Raw genomic sequence first — 18,824 nt, 5'->3', positions numbered from 1 at the left:
AGCTGCGAAACGTGGCTGACAATAGTAGCACTGAACTGTAAACTACAATGTTTTACAAACTGAAATTCTGGTGGCCAAACATCATAACCAACGACGAACTATATAGAAAATGCTATATTGAGCTTATCCAAACTATTATTAAAAGAAGAAAGTGGAAATGGCTCGAGCACACTCTTAGCAAGGATCCAGATGAAATAAGCCGCCAATCCATAGATTAGAATCCACAAGGCAATATAAATAGAGATCGGCCAAAGACCACATGGAAAAGAAGCTTGCTTAAAGACATCGAAAATAGAGGAAGAAGCTGGAATGAAATAAAAGTACTTGTGAATGATCGAATATCTTGGCGACATTTTGTAGAGGCCCTATGCTCCACAGGGAGTTAAGCGGGCAGAAGGTAGAAACCAACATGTGGCCGAGCGTTATCATGATTAAATATTACGGCTTCATGTCTGGCCGCAATGTTCTGCTTCAAACGAATCAGTTGCATTGGGTACAGGTTTTCTGAGATGGTCTGGTTAGAACTCAGCAGCTCATAATAGATAGAACCCTTTTGCTTCCACCAAATACAGAGAATTACCTAAGATATTGGATATTTGGCTTTGATGTCGATTCGCATACGATCTCTTACGAATTTGTAATCGCAAGTAGTGATTTTGTGCAAAACAAGCTAGCAAAATCTTTTTTCACGGTCTCTCGGCATCAATTCGTATGGTATTGAATTTCCCTGCTTTTGGATGAATCCTGCTGCTCGCAAACGTTTTGAAATTGCTGATTGAGTAGCTGAATTGGAGACCTTCATGGTGTAAGATCTCCAATTCTTGGTCTTCAAACTTTTTTGCCTGACCTGTCTTCCGTTTAAAAATCTCCACTTCTGAACCGAACAAACCATCTCTCGCACGTTCAAAACGATGGACCACATTCACCATAAGCTTTGATCTGCAATTGGTTTGGTTCAGCGGCACTTTTTCAAATTAAAGAAGTGAAGAATATGAAGCTTTGTTGGTACAAAACTCGACAAAAGGAACTTTCTTGTTTACACTATAATGTACAATAACTAACTGAAAATAAATGAGAGATATGTACCCTTTAGGAGATAATCCTATATATGCGAGTAATGTGTTGATGGAAGTTTGAATTTAATTGGTAAATATTATATTCGGCCGGGAAATCGTTGGCACGAAGTATGTTCCAGATGTGTATGGTTCGACCAACAAAATTATTTTCCCTACAATATCTCAGCCACGTTTTGATGGTGTTCCAAATTTTCAATAAAACAGGCAACAGTTTCATACCGTATAAATCCCACCGCCCTTCTTTGAACCCGGTCCAACAGCACTTGACTATACCTTGCAGCTCCGTCGTAGACATAGGAATTCTATAAAATTTGTTGACGAATGAATGTGGTGTATATTCGCAATAGTTCAGAAGATGTACGACAACGTTTCAAGAAACTTGGCTTAAAAGATAAAGTCATTGAAACTCTGGTATATTTAGAACACCGGCTTCGCATATTAAAGATTATTCTGGGCATCATGAATTTGTGACACTATTCTCAGGGACATTATAACACTATTTATGTGTCATAGGGTCCATGGATTCAATGACACTGTTTTAAGTTTAAAAGAAAATCAATAAATCAAACTACTCTAATACTCCCACATTTCTAACAGTGTACAAATGTTTTCTATAAATTATTTTCTATTCATTTATATATGTATAATATCTTATAGAGCTACTCTGGTTATGAGCAATTCAATCAACAGATTGTAAAAACCCATTTAGTTCGCTGCAGGTAACCAAAGTGTCAATTTCAAACTTGTGTCTTGATATGAAAACAAACAAAAAAAAAATCGAAAAAACCGAACAAAAAAATTCACAACAGGATTTTTTCTAATTTCAAAATTTCATTAACGGGAAACAATGATTTAAATTAACAAAACAAATTGTGTGCACATATTTAGAAAAAAAAATAAGGAAAATTAATAGAATGTCATAATAAAAAAAGAAATAACCTTTAAACAAACAAACTAAATATACTTGCAATACAAAACAAACTGTGAATAATAGTAATAATGTCTCATTCAAATATAAATTTAAATGACAATAAACCCCGTTTAGATAAAATGTATTCACAGTCATTTGCAAACGAAAGTAAATCCTTAAATTCAACACCAACAAAAAGTTCCTTTAAGATGACGGGTCAACGTTTGGCCCACAAACATTTACCCTCATTTTTCGGTACAAATTTATGTACAACCACATCAACATCGAGTGATACGTGCAAAATCAATATGTCACCCATACGAGCGAAATCAGTGGTGGAAAAGAAATCCTCATCATTTGAAGCGACGCGTAATAATATATTTTGTCGTCGTTATAAAAGTAGTTACTTTAGAACAACTGTCACAACTTCAGCCACAGCAGCAACATCTAATGGCAGCAGTGATATTAGTAAAAATTGCACGACAGCCACCTCACCTTCGAGACGACATCAACAGGAGTATTATAATGTACAAAAACACAAGAATGCTTTGGCATTCAATGAATTGGAAATTAGGTCTGTGGAAGCTAAAAGTGTCAGTACTTCATCATCATCAACATCAAGAATAGTAGTAGCAGCTACCAACAGAACAGTTGCAACAGAAGGGCCAACAAAATGTGCTCTTGGTGTTGTTGGCACAAAACAAGCTGTTGATTTATTGCAACAAAAACGTCAACAATTTAGTGCAAAACCAAAGGTATTTTTCAAATTTGCTCTACCAGATGAGTTCATACCATCAAGAAGGTGAGTGTGTGTGTATCTGTGTCTGCAGATGAAATGCATAAATGAGTCAGTGTATAAGTAAGTGAGTTATTTGAATACATTAAGTGTTAGGAAGTATAAATGTGTGTAATACCCACTTCTAACATGAATGTACTGCAATATATTGCAATAAATGTTGAAATACATAAAGAATGATGATGTCTTCTTAACGTCTAAATGAAAAGTTGACATTTTTAAGCTATTAAGTTGGAAAGTTTATAAAAAGTTTTAGTTTTTATACAAAAGCAGCTATATTTATAAAAGTATACATGTGATGATGAAAGGACTTATAATCCAGCTATAGTAGTATGTAGTGTAAGTTTTGTCAGGTTTTAATTAATGAAGAGAACTTTGTCAGTGTAATATATTTGCATGTATTATAAAAGTCGATAGAAATATGAAAAGGATACTCACATTTCTAAATATATTTTAAAATTATGGATATTTAAAGTAAGGACTGAGATCGAAGAGACCTTAATACTTTTAACCTTATGGTTAATGATATTAATAAAATTTACCACACATAATACGGTTCCAAAGGGTTCCTCAAATCAATGACTTTTTCATCGGAAACCCATTCCATTTCAAAAATATCGGGATTTGAAAATTGAAAAATTTTTTAAAATTCTTAAAATTGTCTAAAATTATATACACATAATTGCCGATAATATTGAAACTTTTCAAAGCCCAACATAATTTTTGATTCCATTTTAAAGGCTAAGATATTGTTCTTTAAAATGGTATGAATAAAACTGTTTACTTCCAAGATGTTAAAGGTCAATTTTAAATTTAAAAAATATCAAAGATCGCGTTATTAAAAATTAATAAAGAACACGGTATGAGGACCCCTAAACTATCTACTATATTCGTGCTAAAAAATTTCGATGGATACTCGATTAGTTCATGAGTTATAAAGGAAAACGTCAAAAATTATGCTGGTCTTTGTGTAGTTTTAAATTTTTAAATCGCGATATTTTTACATCAGAATGAGTTTCCATTGAAAAAGTTACTTATGTGAGGAACATATTGGATATATATTAGGGTATTCGAATTATTCGATTTTTCTCTTGTTCGAATAAAACGAATAATTCGAATAAGATATTTTAACTTGTTCGAATAATTCGATCACACATTTAAAATTAATCGAATTATTCGAATAATTAAATTTTTTTTAAAAAGTAAAAAATGAAGTTTTGATGTCGGGTTTTTAATATTTTATTGTTAAAAACAAAAAATAACGTTAAAGTTAACAATTCAAGTATTGATAATGTTAAAAAACATTCGAAAACAAAGTCCATAATTAAATTTTCAACAAAAATATTCTGATCAGATTAACTCCCGAACAATCTACAAAACAATTGACTAGCAAACCCTTTAGTTTCCGTTTTGGAGCTATCCTTTAACAAATTTGAGATAGTTGGACATGATCCTGAATTCAAATACAATATAAATGTATAAAGAACTTCTTTATGTCGTTCATTAATTCGGGTTTTAAATAACTAATTATTTAGTAAATTTATGTATAACAAATTGTATTATACATCAAGTTCTATCAACTTTGCCGAATTTTTGCTTAATAAAGTGGTCTTGGGGAATTACAGAATGGAATCTGTCCAAAGTTTGATATCATTGTCAGTGAACGTGGCTAATTTGAAGTCAGACAGTGCATGATTGACGCATTTACAAATACGCAAAAAGTTTATTACCATGTTAGACATATATTTTAAGATCGTGGCCTTCATCTATTTCAATGTAATCATTATAAATGTCATCCTCAATATCACTTTCGACGACCGTTTTAAAATCACATTCTCCATCACATTCAACCCCACTTTAACCTAAGTTAAAATTTTGATTATTAATTGCGATTCTTCTAATATTTCGACAGCTAATTAAAAAATATTTTATTCCGAACCTTTTATTTTCATTGGTTCAAGTCCTAAGTTAAAAATTTTGAAAGATTTGTTTTTAGAATTGTAACTTCTTGCAGCAATATTTATATATTTATAGAAGGAGCTATCGGAACACTCATCTACTGTGATCGAAAGTCCCTTTGTCTTTAGTTATTTGTCGAATTTCAGAAACAATACAATTTTTGTAGTCATTATTACTTATTTAAATTTGAAATTATGAAAACATTTAAGCATTTTAATAAATTTAAACATTTATTCGTTATATTCGATTATTCTACATAAAATTGTTCGAATTATTCGATATTCGAAAATGGCCATTTTTAAATTGTTCGAATAATTATTCGTAAGAAATTATTCGATTAATCGAACGATCATTAGTCGAATGAATACCCTAATATATATGTATGTGGTAAATTTCATTAAAATCGGAAATGATAAATCGGATTTCAAAGTTGCCTTTGATATATGTCAGTTATTATGTTTAATGTTAATTATGTTCATTTGTTGTTAATCTGATTAAAATGAGTAACGAGAAAACAGTGCGTACTATACCATTTTTCATTGAAATTGAGAAAATTCCAAATGAAGTTGAGAATTTCCATTTCAAATTGACAAAATTCCAAATGAAATTAAGAATTTCCATTTTAAATTGATAAAATTCCAAATTCCATTTTAAATTGAGAAAATTCCTATCGAAATTGAGAATTTCCATTTTAAATTGAGAAAATTCGAAATGAAATTGAGAAATTCCATTTGAAATTGAGAAAAATCCAATTGAATTTGAGAATTTCCATTTGAAATTGAGAAAATTCCAAATGAAATTGGAATTTTATATAATTAGAAATTTCTGAAATACAATTAGAAATTTCTGAAATACAATTGGAAATGGTGTAGTTGTGAATAAATTCGAAAAGAATCCATCGATTTTTATGATCGAAATCTCATTTTATTCCTATTACATGTGGCTTTGCGATAAAGCAATAAAATTTCTGCGGTTTTCGATTTTTCATAATTTTTTTAAAACAAAAAAATTGCTCTTTTCATGTAAAAAATATATTTTTATACCCTTCACCTTCGTGAGAAGGGTCCATCTGTGTGTTGAAATCAATTTTCTGAAGACCCCAGATATCTTCGGGATCCAAATCTTCAATAATTCTGTCAGACATGCTTTCGGGAAGTTTCCTAATTAAAATAAGCAAAATCGGTCCACAAATGGCTTAGATATGAGGAAAAAACCAGGACAACCTCGATTTTTGACCTATATCTGGATCACTAAGTCATTAATATAGACAATATAAATATCAAATAATAGATATTTCAAAGACCATAGTTATTTGGACCTACAATGGGTCAAAATCGGAAAAAATATTTTTTAACCCGAATTTTTTTTCACCAAAAAAAATTTTAAATTTAAAAAATTTTGAAATAACAATTCAAAAAAACAATGAAAAAAACGACTGGAAAAAAATTGTATTTTGAAGTATAATTTGGTGAAAGGTAATAAGATTCGGCATAGCCGCATATAGCTCTCTTACTTGTTTTCCTTAATTTGTTATTATAACTCCGAAACTACTGAGCCGATTGAAACGCAGTATATAGTCGGATTAAACGCTATATGAATTTAAATTTGTCTAAGTTTATTTTAATAATATCGGACTTAACGTTTTTGAGTAATCATTAATTATGTGGGGAAACGTCTAAAAAAAATTATAAATTTCTCCATAGAATTTAAAATTTGTACCATATTTGTTCTACTGGAACCACAATACATCAAAATTGTGTAGTAGCTTGAAAAGCATATAAAATTTTTCGATTTTGTTTCCCTATGTTATAAACTAAAACCAGCAGTTTGATTTTTGCATACATTTTACTTATTTGTGTAAAATTGTGGTTCAAAATCGATATTTGAAAATAGCTCAAACTAAAGAGTGAGCCAGAAAAAACTTATAGTACAAAAGTTTCATCATCCATTACACAACAGATGTATTTTTTTATAATATTTTACTCAAAGTTTTACGATCGTTCTTTTGCTTCTAGGTCTTATCGCATTGCGACTTCAACCCAGCATTAGCTTTGTCTCTGCGCACAAAACAAACAGATCATTTAACTTTATGAGCTACTTTTCTGATTTGTTTTTACACAGAACATATCGCTCATTTGCTGCAACTACGTCATAATTAAAAAAAGTCGTTTCAAGAAAAACAGCTTTGAATGTTTTATGACATTTTATTAATAAGCCACAAACCACAGCGGACCTAAAAACCAACATAACCCAGGTCATTGATCAAATTCAGCCTGAAAATTGGATTTTTTATATTTAAATTTAAATATAAGAAAAGCTTACTGAAATACCCTTTATAAAAAATACATATACATACGTAGATACCACCAACCAAACTTTTACTGAATTTATTTTTTTTATTAGAAGAATTATTTACTATAAAATGTTCTACATAAATATTTATATACTTATGTAAATACGAAGACCTTTTGGCCAAATACAAAACTGACCCAAAAATAATTAAGAAAAAACCAAAACGCCAGCAGAATATTATTAATTCATAAGATTAATTAAAAAGAAACTTGGTTAATTACAATGAAATTATCGAACCTGTCAAAAGAATCTTAACAAACAAAACAACATCCACCAGACCACACCAACAACTGTAATGACCAGGCTATAAAAAAGGAAGTTTCCTCTCTAAAAACAACAACAGCAACAAAAACACTTATATTTCATATTTCTTTTGTTCCTTATGTTCTAGCCATTTTATTGTTACGTAAACACAAACTTACAACAAAAAAACACACTTTTAATTAATTCTAACACCATGATTTTTACTTGTTACACAAAATTTCCGCAAAACACAAAACAATAAACAACCCAAAAAGAAAAGGAACAAAAGGATTAAAGCACAAAAACAGGAAAACTTAATGGTTTCACGAAATTAACAATTGAAACAATTTTTACAAATTTTTATTTTACGTTTTTTTAAGTAAAAACTTTAATTGCATCACTAGCTATTAATAGTTGAGTTAATTATATTATTGACTACAAAAAAAAAAAAAAAATTTGAAAGAATTTTTTCCATTTAAAAAATAACCACAGCATTAATTGTAGAATGACATTGTATGTGAAATAAATTAAAATTTATAAAAATTGCGATAAGAGTTAAAATATTTAGTTGCTTTTTTGTAGGAGTTGAGTATGAAGTCATACTAAGAATTTATAAAAACAAATGATTATGCAATTAGTAAACATATTATTTACATAATTTATTAATTACTTATGCATTTCTATTGATATTTCTAACACACAAAAATTTAATTTTTTTACTCAAATAAGAGTACGTACTTGTAAAAGGTATAATCAGAAGGGAAACCGAAAAATATACTCCTAAAATCAAAATCGACAGAATACATTACTAACAGAGTCATATCATATCTTGAATTAAAATTTAGTATCTTGACTTTTAAATAAAGTTATCCAGATTATTACTCGTATAGGTCTTACGGATTTGAGACTTGATGGTCCATTCTAATAGGTCATTTTATATATGGGGCATTTCATGTCAAGTGAACCAACTTTTGAAATCGATGTCTTCCGTTCTATTGGATAGTAACTCAGACACAATTTTTCAACAAGATCGGTCGAGAACTCTCTGAGTTATAGGGGGTCAAATTTTGACATTTTGGTCAAACAGGGGTTTTTTTCTTGTCCATGTAACTTATTACCTATTGTTCTTAGCAAAATGTGTCCCAAATAGTTTAGATAGCTCTTTCTTCAATCTTTCGAAAAAAAATATTTAAAAAAAAAATAAAAAAACTTTTTTGACTTTTTTTTAAAACGGGCCTTTTTTTTTTTTTTTTTTTTCTTAAAACAAAGCTTAGATATTTTCCTTGAGCAAAAAAAAATTTCAAAACGGGCCCATATTGGAGAAAAAATCGATTTTGCAAAAAAAACGTCAAAAATGTTATTTCTTGAGCTATAAAATATTTATTTTGTCTCGCATCCCACTAAGGGACTAAAAATATCTTAAAGGAATGGACCTAAGCTTTCTTTTGACTAAAAAAAAATTTTTATAAATATGGCCCATTTTGAAAAAAAATTCGTATTTCCAAAAAAAAAGTCAAACATTGTAAGTCTTGAGTTAAAAATATTTACTTTGATGGATATCCCAATCGCATCCCACTAAGCGACCAAAAAGGTCTTCAAGGATAATATCTAAGCTTTTGTTTGAGCTAAAAAAAAAATTAAAAAAGAGTCGATTTTGAAAAAAAAGTCAACAAATTTTTTATTTTGCAAAAAAAGTCAAAAATTTGATGTTTTGAATTACAAAATATTTATTTTGATAGATATCCCACTCGCATCCCACTAAGCGACCAAATAGGTGTTCAAGGAAAATATCTAAGCTTTATTTTAAGAAAAAAAGGGCCCATTTTAAAAAAAAAGTCAAAAAAGTTTTTGATTTCGAAAAAAAAATACTAACATTTTTTTTTTTTTTTTTTTAAATATTTTTTTTGAAAGATTGAAGAAAGAGCTATCTAAACTATTAGGGACACATTTTGCTAAGAACAATAGGTAATAAGTTACATGGATAAGAAAAAACCCCTGTTTCAAACCCCCGATTTCAAAAGTTGGTTCACTTGACATGAAATGCCCCATATCTATGATTTGACATATGAACAATTCCATATCAACGTACGTGACATTTGTACGCCTGTAGAGTGGTATAGATTTTGCAAAAATAAGAGTATCTGAAAAATAATATTTTAAAATAATAAAAAGTTCTTTCGAAATATTGTTGTCCAAAATATTGAGCGAAATAAGGGTATACCGTATGTGACATAAAACGGAACTCATTTTGAGGTACATGTAGAAATATGCGAAAATATTCGAATCGTGAGAGGCGTTATGTTTTCTTTTTATTTCTTACACTAAACGAAATATTTTTCGCATTTTCTAAATCTCTGGTTATCGTCTTTCGTAACGATATATTTGCAATTAATATAATTTTTGTATGAGAACTGTCAGTATATCGTCACGATAAAAATAACCAGATAGTCGTTATCAAATATCGTGTCGACAAAAAATACTCATTTTAAGTCAATGTCGACTTTAAAAAATCCTTAGAAAATTGTAAATTGCTGTCAAATACCATTTTGTAGCTGGCGACGTAACTTTTTGAGTATGTGTTATTATTTAGCATAGACTAACCACCATTTTTAGCGAAGACACTCTAATAGAAAGCTTTCATGACAAATTCAATTTATTATTACGTACACAAACCATATTATATTACAACTTTAAATAATTAAAAGCTTTTACGTTTAACATTTAAAGCTTTAATGACTGTTACAGTAATAAATAACAGTAATTATTACGGTAAAAGCATTTAAATGCTGTAAAATCTGTTAAAATAAAATAGTGTACAGTTCTGTTCAGTATAATAGCATAGTGACAAATATTAAACTAATTTTACTTTAACTTCTAATATTAAAAAAGCATTTAAAAAACTGCATTGACATATTTACTAACTAAATCTTTATACATGAATTATTGTACATACGAATATTTAAAATTTATATAATTTAGTATCTGAACAAAATTTTAAACTTTCTTTGTATATTGCAAACATAACAAACTGAAATTCAGAAAAACGAATTAATATTAAGAGAAAGCAAATTGCAAAATGAAATTAAAATTATTATTTAAAAAATGCATATATAAAAAAAAAAAATATCTATTTAGATTTCTTAATTTCAATTGGTTTCTTCTCAATATTAGATTGGATTTCTCACTTTCAATTTTTATTTTATCAATATTAATTTCGATTTCATAACTACAATTGGTTTTGAATTTAAATTTGTATTTCCTCATGATTAAATAGGATTTCTCCTTGTCATCTACCTTTTGAATTTTTTCAATTTCAGTCGAAATGTATTTTTCAAAACTCTGCAGTTCATTGGACTATTACTAGTGTATTTTCAACCCACGCCAAATGTTATTGACTGATGAATTTAACATGGGGATTCTGATGTTGTTGTTGTAGCAACAGTGGTTCCTGAATTGTCAGCCCTTGGCCGAGTGAACTCGAGTCATTCCTTTGCGTAGAACAGGCTGTCGTGGGAATGACATGGTTATGTCACTTCACTAAAAAATTCAATAGTACTAATTCTCCCGCATTTGAGAAAAAAAAAATATTTTTTAATGCAGCGAGATTGAACTCATACACTCTCGTTTTGTAGTCTACTCTCAATTTTAGCTTTTTTTGCATTATGGAAATTCCAAAGGCCACATTCAGCATTACATGTGGTCATCGACGTCGTATATTTTAGAGAATTTAATTTTATAATTCTTGAATTTTTTTCCAAAACTTATGACGAATTGTAGTATATATGATAACCATTTAACTAACACTTCAGCAGCTAAAGAGATTCTGTTTTCACACTGTTGGAAGAGAATCACATTTTTACTATCATGCACGCAGAAAAAAAATATAATTGGGCATGGTTACAGTAACCATTTAAATAGTGTTACAAGATGTTTAACAATATTATAGTCACAGTAACTATTTACATGATTGTGGTAACCATAATATGGTTAATTTATGATTCACATTGTATCAACCATATATATGGTTACAGTAAAAAATATATGTTTGTGGCAACCATATTTATGATGAATAATTTTATCATAATATGTTGTTCTCAGATTATGATAAGCTTTAAGCCGAGAGCAACATAATATGATAAGTCCTTCATCATATGAATGGTTGTCACAAACATATATTTGTTTACTGTAACCATATATATGGTTGATACAATCTTGTGAATTGTAAATTAACCATATTATGGTTACCACAATCATGTAAATGGTTACTGTGACTATAATATAGTTTAAAAACTTGTAACAATATTGAAATGGTTACAGTAAACACGCCCAATTATATTTTTTCTCTGCGTGTGTAAGCCAAACTATTTATTCTCTTCTACTCTATAATATATTGATCTTAACGGTTATCATGGGAATGATAAGACTTTTGTAATCCGAAATCAGGTACTTGGTCACTTTCGTTATTATTAAATTAGTAATTGTAGTGAACAGAAATAAGTATAAACCGACTAAGAAAAATATTGAAACATTTTCATTCAGGTTATGACAGTTTAATCATGCAACTGTTCGAGATTAATAACAGAAAGCACATTAAAATTAGCTGAACATTTGTATAGATTAAAAGTCACCAAAAATAGAAAATAGTTTTTTTCGATTTTTAAAACCGACTGATCTGCCATCAAAATTAATATAATAAACCAACTTTAAGCTGTATTTTCTATGAAAAAGAATTGCAAAAATTAAGAAAACTCAACAATTTCCGAAATGTATATTTTATGTCCTTTTAAATAATTAAGCCCATCAGTTTTTTTACATAGCCAACCAACAAGGCAGCTGTTACTATTGAACTCATCCAAACAATTAGTTCCATACGTCCTATATCTTCATATAAATTTTAAATGGTACTTCACGAAATATTCTTCAATTTAGACCTATTTACGACTAGTATACCTAGCAGACGCTAACATTTGTTCATTATTGCCACTCCAATATTTTTTTTTATTAAAGAACGTTTGAATTGACAATGATTTTCATACCATTCACCATGAGTGGCATGGGTATATCGTTACCTTATTATAGAAAGGCCCTAACTCGTGTTTTTTGTAAGCCCAGATTTTCATTTATTTCGATAAATGATCAGCTCATATATAAAAAAACTCAAGTTAGAACATTTCTATATTGTTACGTTTTAACCTTTTCAAAACGTTGGTTTATTTCCTTTAAATAAACCGAATACTTTTGATTGCAAATAAAAGCCGTTTAGTAGTTTAAAAATTGTAACAACTCTTTATTTATTTAAAATGTACAACAACATAATTAAATAGTCACTCAATGTTTTTTATACACGTCTACAAATTCGCAGAAATACGGACATACACTTTATAATGTACACGAATTCACTTGAAAAACACAGCACTCAGTTGATGTTTATTCGAAAAGTGTTTCTCACCAACGACTGCAACCTCTGCCACTATTTTTAACACTGCCATCTGCACTCTAGATTGCTCTTTAACTGTCAAAGCTCGAATATTCTAGATCTTACTAATACGTGCGCCATCTGTGGTGTAGTTTCTACAATGTTCTTTAACTGAATATTCGAATTCGAATATACGGTCGCAGCAAACAGCGTTGCCAACTTACGATCAATGGTCAACTGAATGCTTTTATTCAAATTTAATAATGCCCACAGATATGTTAAAGTTTGAGCACTGCTATTTGAAGGCATTATGCAACTTTAAATAAGCCGTTAAAATCGTTATATTTGAATTCAAGTACAAAAATCGTTATATTTGAATTCAAGTACAATTTCGTAACAATATTAAGGTTTGTCATTTACATAAATTTATCATTCCTTTTGTAATTTCTACGACCCAATAAATATACTCTATATATATTCTGGATCGTTATATATATCGGAGTCGATATAGACATGTCCGTCTTCCCGTCTGTATGAACCTATAATGGGTCAAAATCGGGGAAAATATTGTTTACCTCGATTTTTTTTTCTCCAAAAAAAATGTTTTTGTTATAAATTTTTTTTCCTTTTTTTAAAATTAAAAAAAAATGTTTGCCATCAAATTATTTTCGCTAAAAAAATTAAACAATTTTTTTTTAAAATTTTATTTACCTAAAAATATTTAAAATTTTTATTTTAAAGTATAATTTGGTGAAGGGTGCATAAGATTCGACACGAATATATGTAGCTCTCATATTTGTTTTAAGATAATTTCAATATAATTTCAGTGTAAAATAAAGTAGATTGAAAAATAATCCACCTTCGAACGGCAGTAGGATTCTTTGCATTTATATTGGTAGCGTATGATTAATATTAATTGTAACTGATAATACTCATACGTCAGCAATATAACAAGTTAGTGTGATCGAGAATAAAAAATGTCATTCTTAAAATAGCCCCAGTGCCTGCTAAAGGTTAAAAATAAAAGAGCATCAATAACAATTGCCTCATGCTTATTTGTGAGTAAACAAACGCCTGCGCTTTTGAAAATAAAATCCACCATGCGGATTTTTTTTTCTCAACATCGTATATAAACAAATTTTTAGTAAAGACGTAAACAAATAATAAAATGTGACATACTTTTGCACAACAACATCAACAACAAGATGTAAATAATCAACAAAAACAAAAATAAAAAAAACTAATGACGTCACAATAAAATCCACTTAAACTACTAACAAATATATAGTAGATACAAAAACCTATACTCTTGCTATTTACAACTCTGTTAGACAAGCGGAGGAGTGTGAGTGCTCTAGATATCTATAGTATAAGTACGTACTGCTAGCTACATTATACAGTTTTGGATTGGATTGAATTGGATTGTAACACTTATTTATCCTGCCTGCCTGCCTTCATGTGTTGTGTGATGTGATGTGACAATATTGAAAAGGGAAAATCAGTTGCAAAGAGAACGTGATACAATTAACACGAGCAAAACTACTAAATAAACGAAAAATAAGCGCAACGTGAAATAAATTAAATAGCAACAAAAAATAAAAAAAAAATTAAATGAAAATAATTTAAATTCAACACAAAAAGAAATAAGTGATCAGTTAAATAAAAATAAATCAACAATGTTTGTTTGTGTGTGATAATAGTATGATAAATGAAAATAAATAAATAAAATTAAAAAAAAGAAAAGAAAAACGAAATAAAAATTTCAAGTGAAAAATTTAAGAATTTAATTTCGAAAAGTGTTTTTTGAAAACATAAGGATTTCAGCAAATATTTATTTTTTTTGCAGTGGTTTACATTGTAAACCAAAAAGCAAAACACTTGAAATAGTAAATATTTACATACATTTACACCTCACGCACACTCACATACTTAGTTATAAGTATAAGTGTATGTATATGTGTAATTCTAAGTGAAATGCTTGTTTACAGATACAAACAGGACATCAAGGAACAGCATTTTTTATACTAAATATTTATTATACAGTTATATGACTTAATATGCTTTTTTGGAATAAGAGTTTGAAAAGGGTTCTTTTTTTCTGCGTAGAATAATAAGTTTTGTAACACGACAGGGATTGCTGTTAAGGCAAAATTTTTTGTAGTCACATTAAGTTTTGTAGGACTTTTTTTCGCTCTGTTTAATAAATACAAAATAGGGATTAAAATTAAGTTTTAAAGTAAATACCCTACATTTTTGGAGTGGCTTATAGAAATACTTTGAGCAGGATATTTCGGAAAGTCACTAAAGTTAATAACAACATTTTTTTAAGTATGATCAGTCTTCATAACCTACACCAACATTTTTAGTACATGCAGAAAAAAAATATAGTTGTATATGTTTACTGTAACCATTTCATCATTTCTACATGTTTTTAAACAATATTATAGTCACAGTAATTATTTATATGATTGTGGTAACTATAATATGGTTAATTTACGATTCACATGATTGAATCAACCATATATATGGCTACAACATGTATATGTTTGTAACTACCATTTTTATGATGAAGGATTTACCATATTATGTTGCATATAATGATAAAATTATTTATCATACAAATGGTTGTCACAAAAATATACTTGTTTACTGTAGCCATATATATGGTTGATACCATCATGTGAATCGTAAATTAACCGAACTTTATGGACGCCCAGTTGAGGTCTCTATACCCGAAACAATTGAAAAAATGACGATCTAGTATAGGCTGATAGGAAATTGATGGTATGAGAGATTGTGGAAGCCATAGGCATCTCACATGGCTCAGTGGTTTAAATTTTGAATGATCACTTCGGTATGAGAAAGATTCCCGCAAGAAATACATGAATTAGGCTACGAAATGTTCCCTCTTGCGCCTTATTCCCCGGATTTAGTTCCGAGTAACCATTTGAAATGGCTCAGCCTGAAGAAATGGCTCAGCGGAAAAACTGCAATGAAATAATCTCACAAAAAGGTACCTTTTGATGACTTGTCTTTTTAAGTCTATTTTCTGTTTAGTATTTATCGTTTGATTTTCAAAATGTGTCGCGTTTGCTATCGCAATTATATCTATTTTCAAATGTCGACAACAAATAATTTTAATACAAAACAATTAAAACAGACCAAACAAAAATCGACTAACACTACATTTTTCATTTGATTTTGTTCGTATTGTAATGTCGCATTTTTGTACATAAATTATCGTTTGTTATCAGTACTTCGCGATGATTCTAAGGGCCTGGCTCAAATTTATTTGTTGTTTTCAATATAAAATAAGAAAATGTTCATTCGCTTTTAGTGAGCCAGGCCCTAAATAAGTCGCAGAAAATTTAAGTACTGAGTTTTCAAGACAGTCTTGAACTCACTAACACTAAATTTTAAATTGGATTTTTGGAAGTTACAATATATGGGAGTTGTCATAATTTCGACGACAAATTTTTGTTTTTTTTTAAATTTTATTCCTTAACCTCCTTGAATGCATAAGAACATAACTGTCATATTTTCGTCATATTGGATCAGCCATATTGAAGATTTCAGTATAAAATTGAGATTTGTAATCATCGCAGCTTTTAGAATTTAGAAGATATTAAACCTGTGAAAGAAGGAGCTGAAGAACGGTCAATATAAAAAAAGAACATAAAAGTTATTGGTAAACATTTTGTTGTCACGTTCTTGATCTCATATTAACTTTATTTGTATCTTTTACTTTACATTAATGTAAATATCTTCTTATAAAGCTTTCTTAATAGTATAAATATATAATATTTTTTTTCTCCAGCATTTGGTTTCCACAAAGCATCTTCCATCTTATACCATCCATCTTATATGGATTGTTTTAGAGGGGAGTTAATTTTAAAAACTCGAAAACCATGATTAAAATTATTCGCCCTCTGCCAGGGATCAAACCTGGGGTGCTTGGTTTTGTAGGCAAGCACTTTAACCACTACACTATGCCGTCACACTAATAATAGTTTTGTGAAAAAATGCTGCAGATCTTGAATGAAGAATAAAAGTGTGTCGTATTCGGGCGTACAGTCCGATTGTAAAAGGTACATTATTTATAACTGAATCGAAAGAGAGCATAGGCGTAGAGGTATGCAAGGTCAAATATTCCTAAACTCAATTGAAAAAAGCTTTGAACAGGATTCTATTATTTTCCAGATGGCATTGGAAAACTAAATTTATGAAAAAACACGCGCAGTTGACGCCTTTACGAAAAACAATTAAGAAAATTTAATTGAATGGAGGAAAATTTTGCAAGAAAACAGTAATTAAAGTCAACATTTTCCAAAAAATTTCGCAAGCTATGTATTCTTGTGGGAGAACATCAAAATGTGTTTTTACAACCTTTACAAGAAATAGTGACATTTTAGAGAAAAGTATTAAAAGTCTGTGACAAGTTGCAAGAAAAATTGTTTTTGGAAAGTTTTAGTTATGCAAGCAATATAATTGAATGGTGTAGAAACAACGAAATCGATTTTGTACCAAAAGATTACTGGCTTGTGACCCTTCCATTTCAAAAATATTGGTCAATTATAAATTGAAGAGTTACGAGAGCGGAATTTTTGACAACCATAAAAATGAATAATATTCTCCTACAAACACTAAAAGGACGAAATCATAAATAAGTGTAATAGTTGCATCTTAGTCAACTTTTTATTAATTTGTATGTATTTCTAAAATAACTACAGATATATGTATATCGATAGCCTATATTTCAAACATATCAAATCGCATTTTCATCAAACTACCCTACCGAAAATTTGTGTCAATTTTAAAAATCGTACTGGTTCCATGACATATGAGAGGAGGACATATCACTTCACGTATCCAATTGTTGCAAAAAGTTGACAATCAATGAATTTTAAACAAATAAGAACACATACAGCCCAATTATGAATAAAAATTCCCCGGGAGGTTTTCCCCTTTTCTGATTTTTCCTATACAAATTCAATGGGAAAAAACTCTCGGGGAACAAACTCCAGCGGAATTTTTTATTCATAATTGGACTGATAAACAATTTATTTTCATCAAATTTCAATATTATAATATCCAAAATAGAACAAATACTTTTGGGTTAGTTTCGTTTCCTATCACAGAATGACTAAAATGTTTAAATTTACTCTCTTCCGGGACTTAATCATTTTATCATATTCTTTAAATTATATACAATTTCATAAAGATGTGTTTAAAAATTCTTCCATGAATTCAGTAATTCTGTCCCTTTTGCAAGCATCTTTGACACATTAAATGTTGTAGATAAGTATGTATAACATTGGTGTTATCCAACAAATAAGGTTAAGCAACCTTTCATTAGGTCTGTCACAGGTGCGAAACCATTACAAATACCATAACAAAACAAGGGTTGTTTAAAATTCTAAAATATATTACAAAATTCAGAAAAAAAAGTTTTAAGAATATGAGAGATTAAGTTACACCAAATATCAACCAACACAAACGTTTTAAACACGTATCACAGTATTTATTTTTTTTGAAAGAATGTTAGTTAATATTAAGTAAGAGTACTTTATTCAGTTATGCCGAATCTTATATATCCTTCACCAAGCATACTTTATGATAAATATTAAAAACAATTTTTGGTGAAAAAAATTGTTTAACTGATTAAAAACAGCCTAACACCTATATGAAAACCCGTGCTTTTTGTTGGCCGATTTTTATCGATTTTAAATAGCATCCGTGCCGGGACTATACCATATATATTGATGTATTTGGGGGCTTCGGAAAATTGATTTCAACATACAGACGGTCAGCCGGAAATGGCTATGGGAATCCGCCTTCTATGCAGATGGGGCGGCAAAAGAAAATGTATAGAAATTACAAACGGAATGACATACAGGTATATCTTTGCCACTCATGGTGATTTTATATTTTTATATTTTAGAGATAAAACTTTAATGTAACTCAAAATTTATGCCAATAAGGTGCTTACTTCCTGTTTATTTCCACTAAGAGTATTTATAAATATGTAAAACTTCTTTGGGTATCTGTGAAGATATTCACAAAGTTTTTTAT

The 18,824-nt window shown here is 29.3% G+C and overlaps 1 protein-coding gene across 1 annotated transcript in view; it reads left to right on the top strand.

Annotated features, from left to right (window-relative positions):
* Nucleotides 1-2,075: 2,075 nt before the first annotated feature.
* The window catches only part of LOC135958324 (GTPase-activating Rap/Ran-GAP domain-like protein 3), a 134,596-nt gene continuing 117,847 nt past the window's right edge, over nt 2,076-18,824 (top strand). Inside the window, exon 1 of the mRNA XM_065509227.1 lies at nt 2,076-2,788. Within this exon, the coding sequence (XP_065365299.1) occupies nt 2,076-2,788 (713 nt within the window). The remainder of the gene's footprint in view (nt 2,789-18,824) is intronic.

Source organism: Calliphora vicina, chromosome 4 (genome assembly GCF_958450345.1).
Source record: "Calliphora vicina chromosome 4, idCalVici1.1, whole genome shotgun sequence".
In the NCBI taxonomy this organism is placed as follows: Eukaryota; Metazoa; Arthropoda; class Insecta; order Diptera; family Calliphoridae; genus Calliphora; species Calliphora vicina.
Note: the sequence above shows the minus strand (reverse complement) of the source record. Positions and strands in the feature narration are given on the sequence as shown.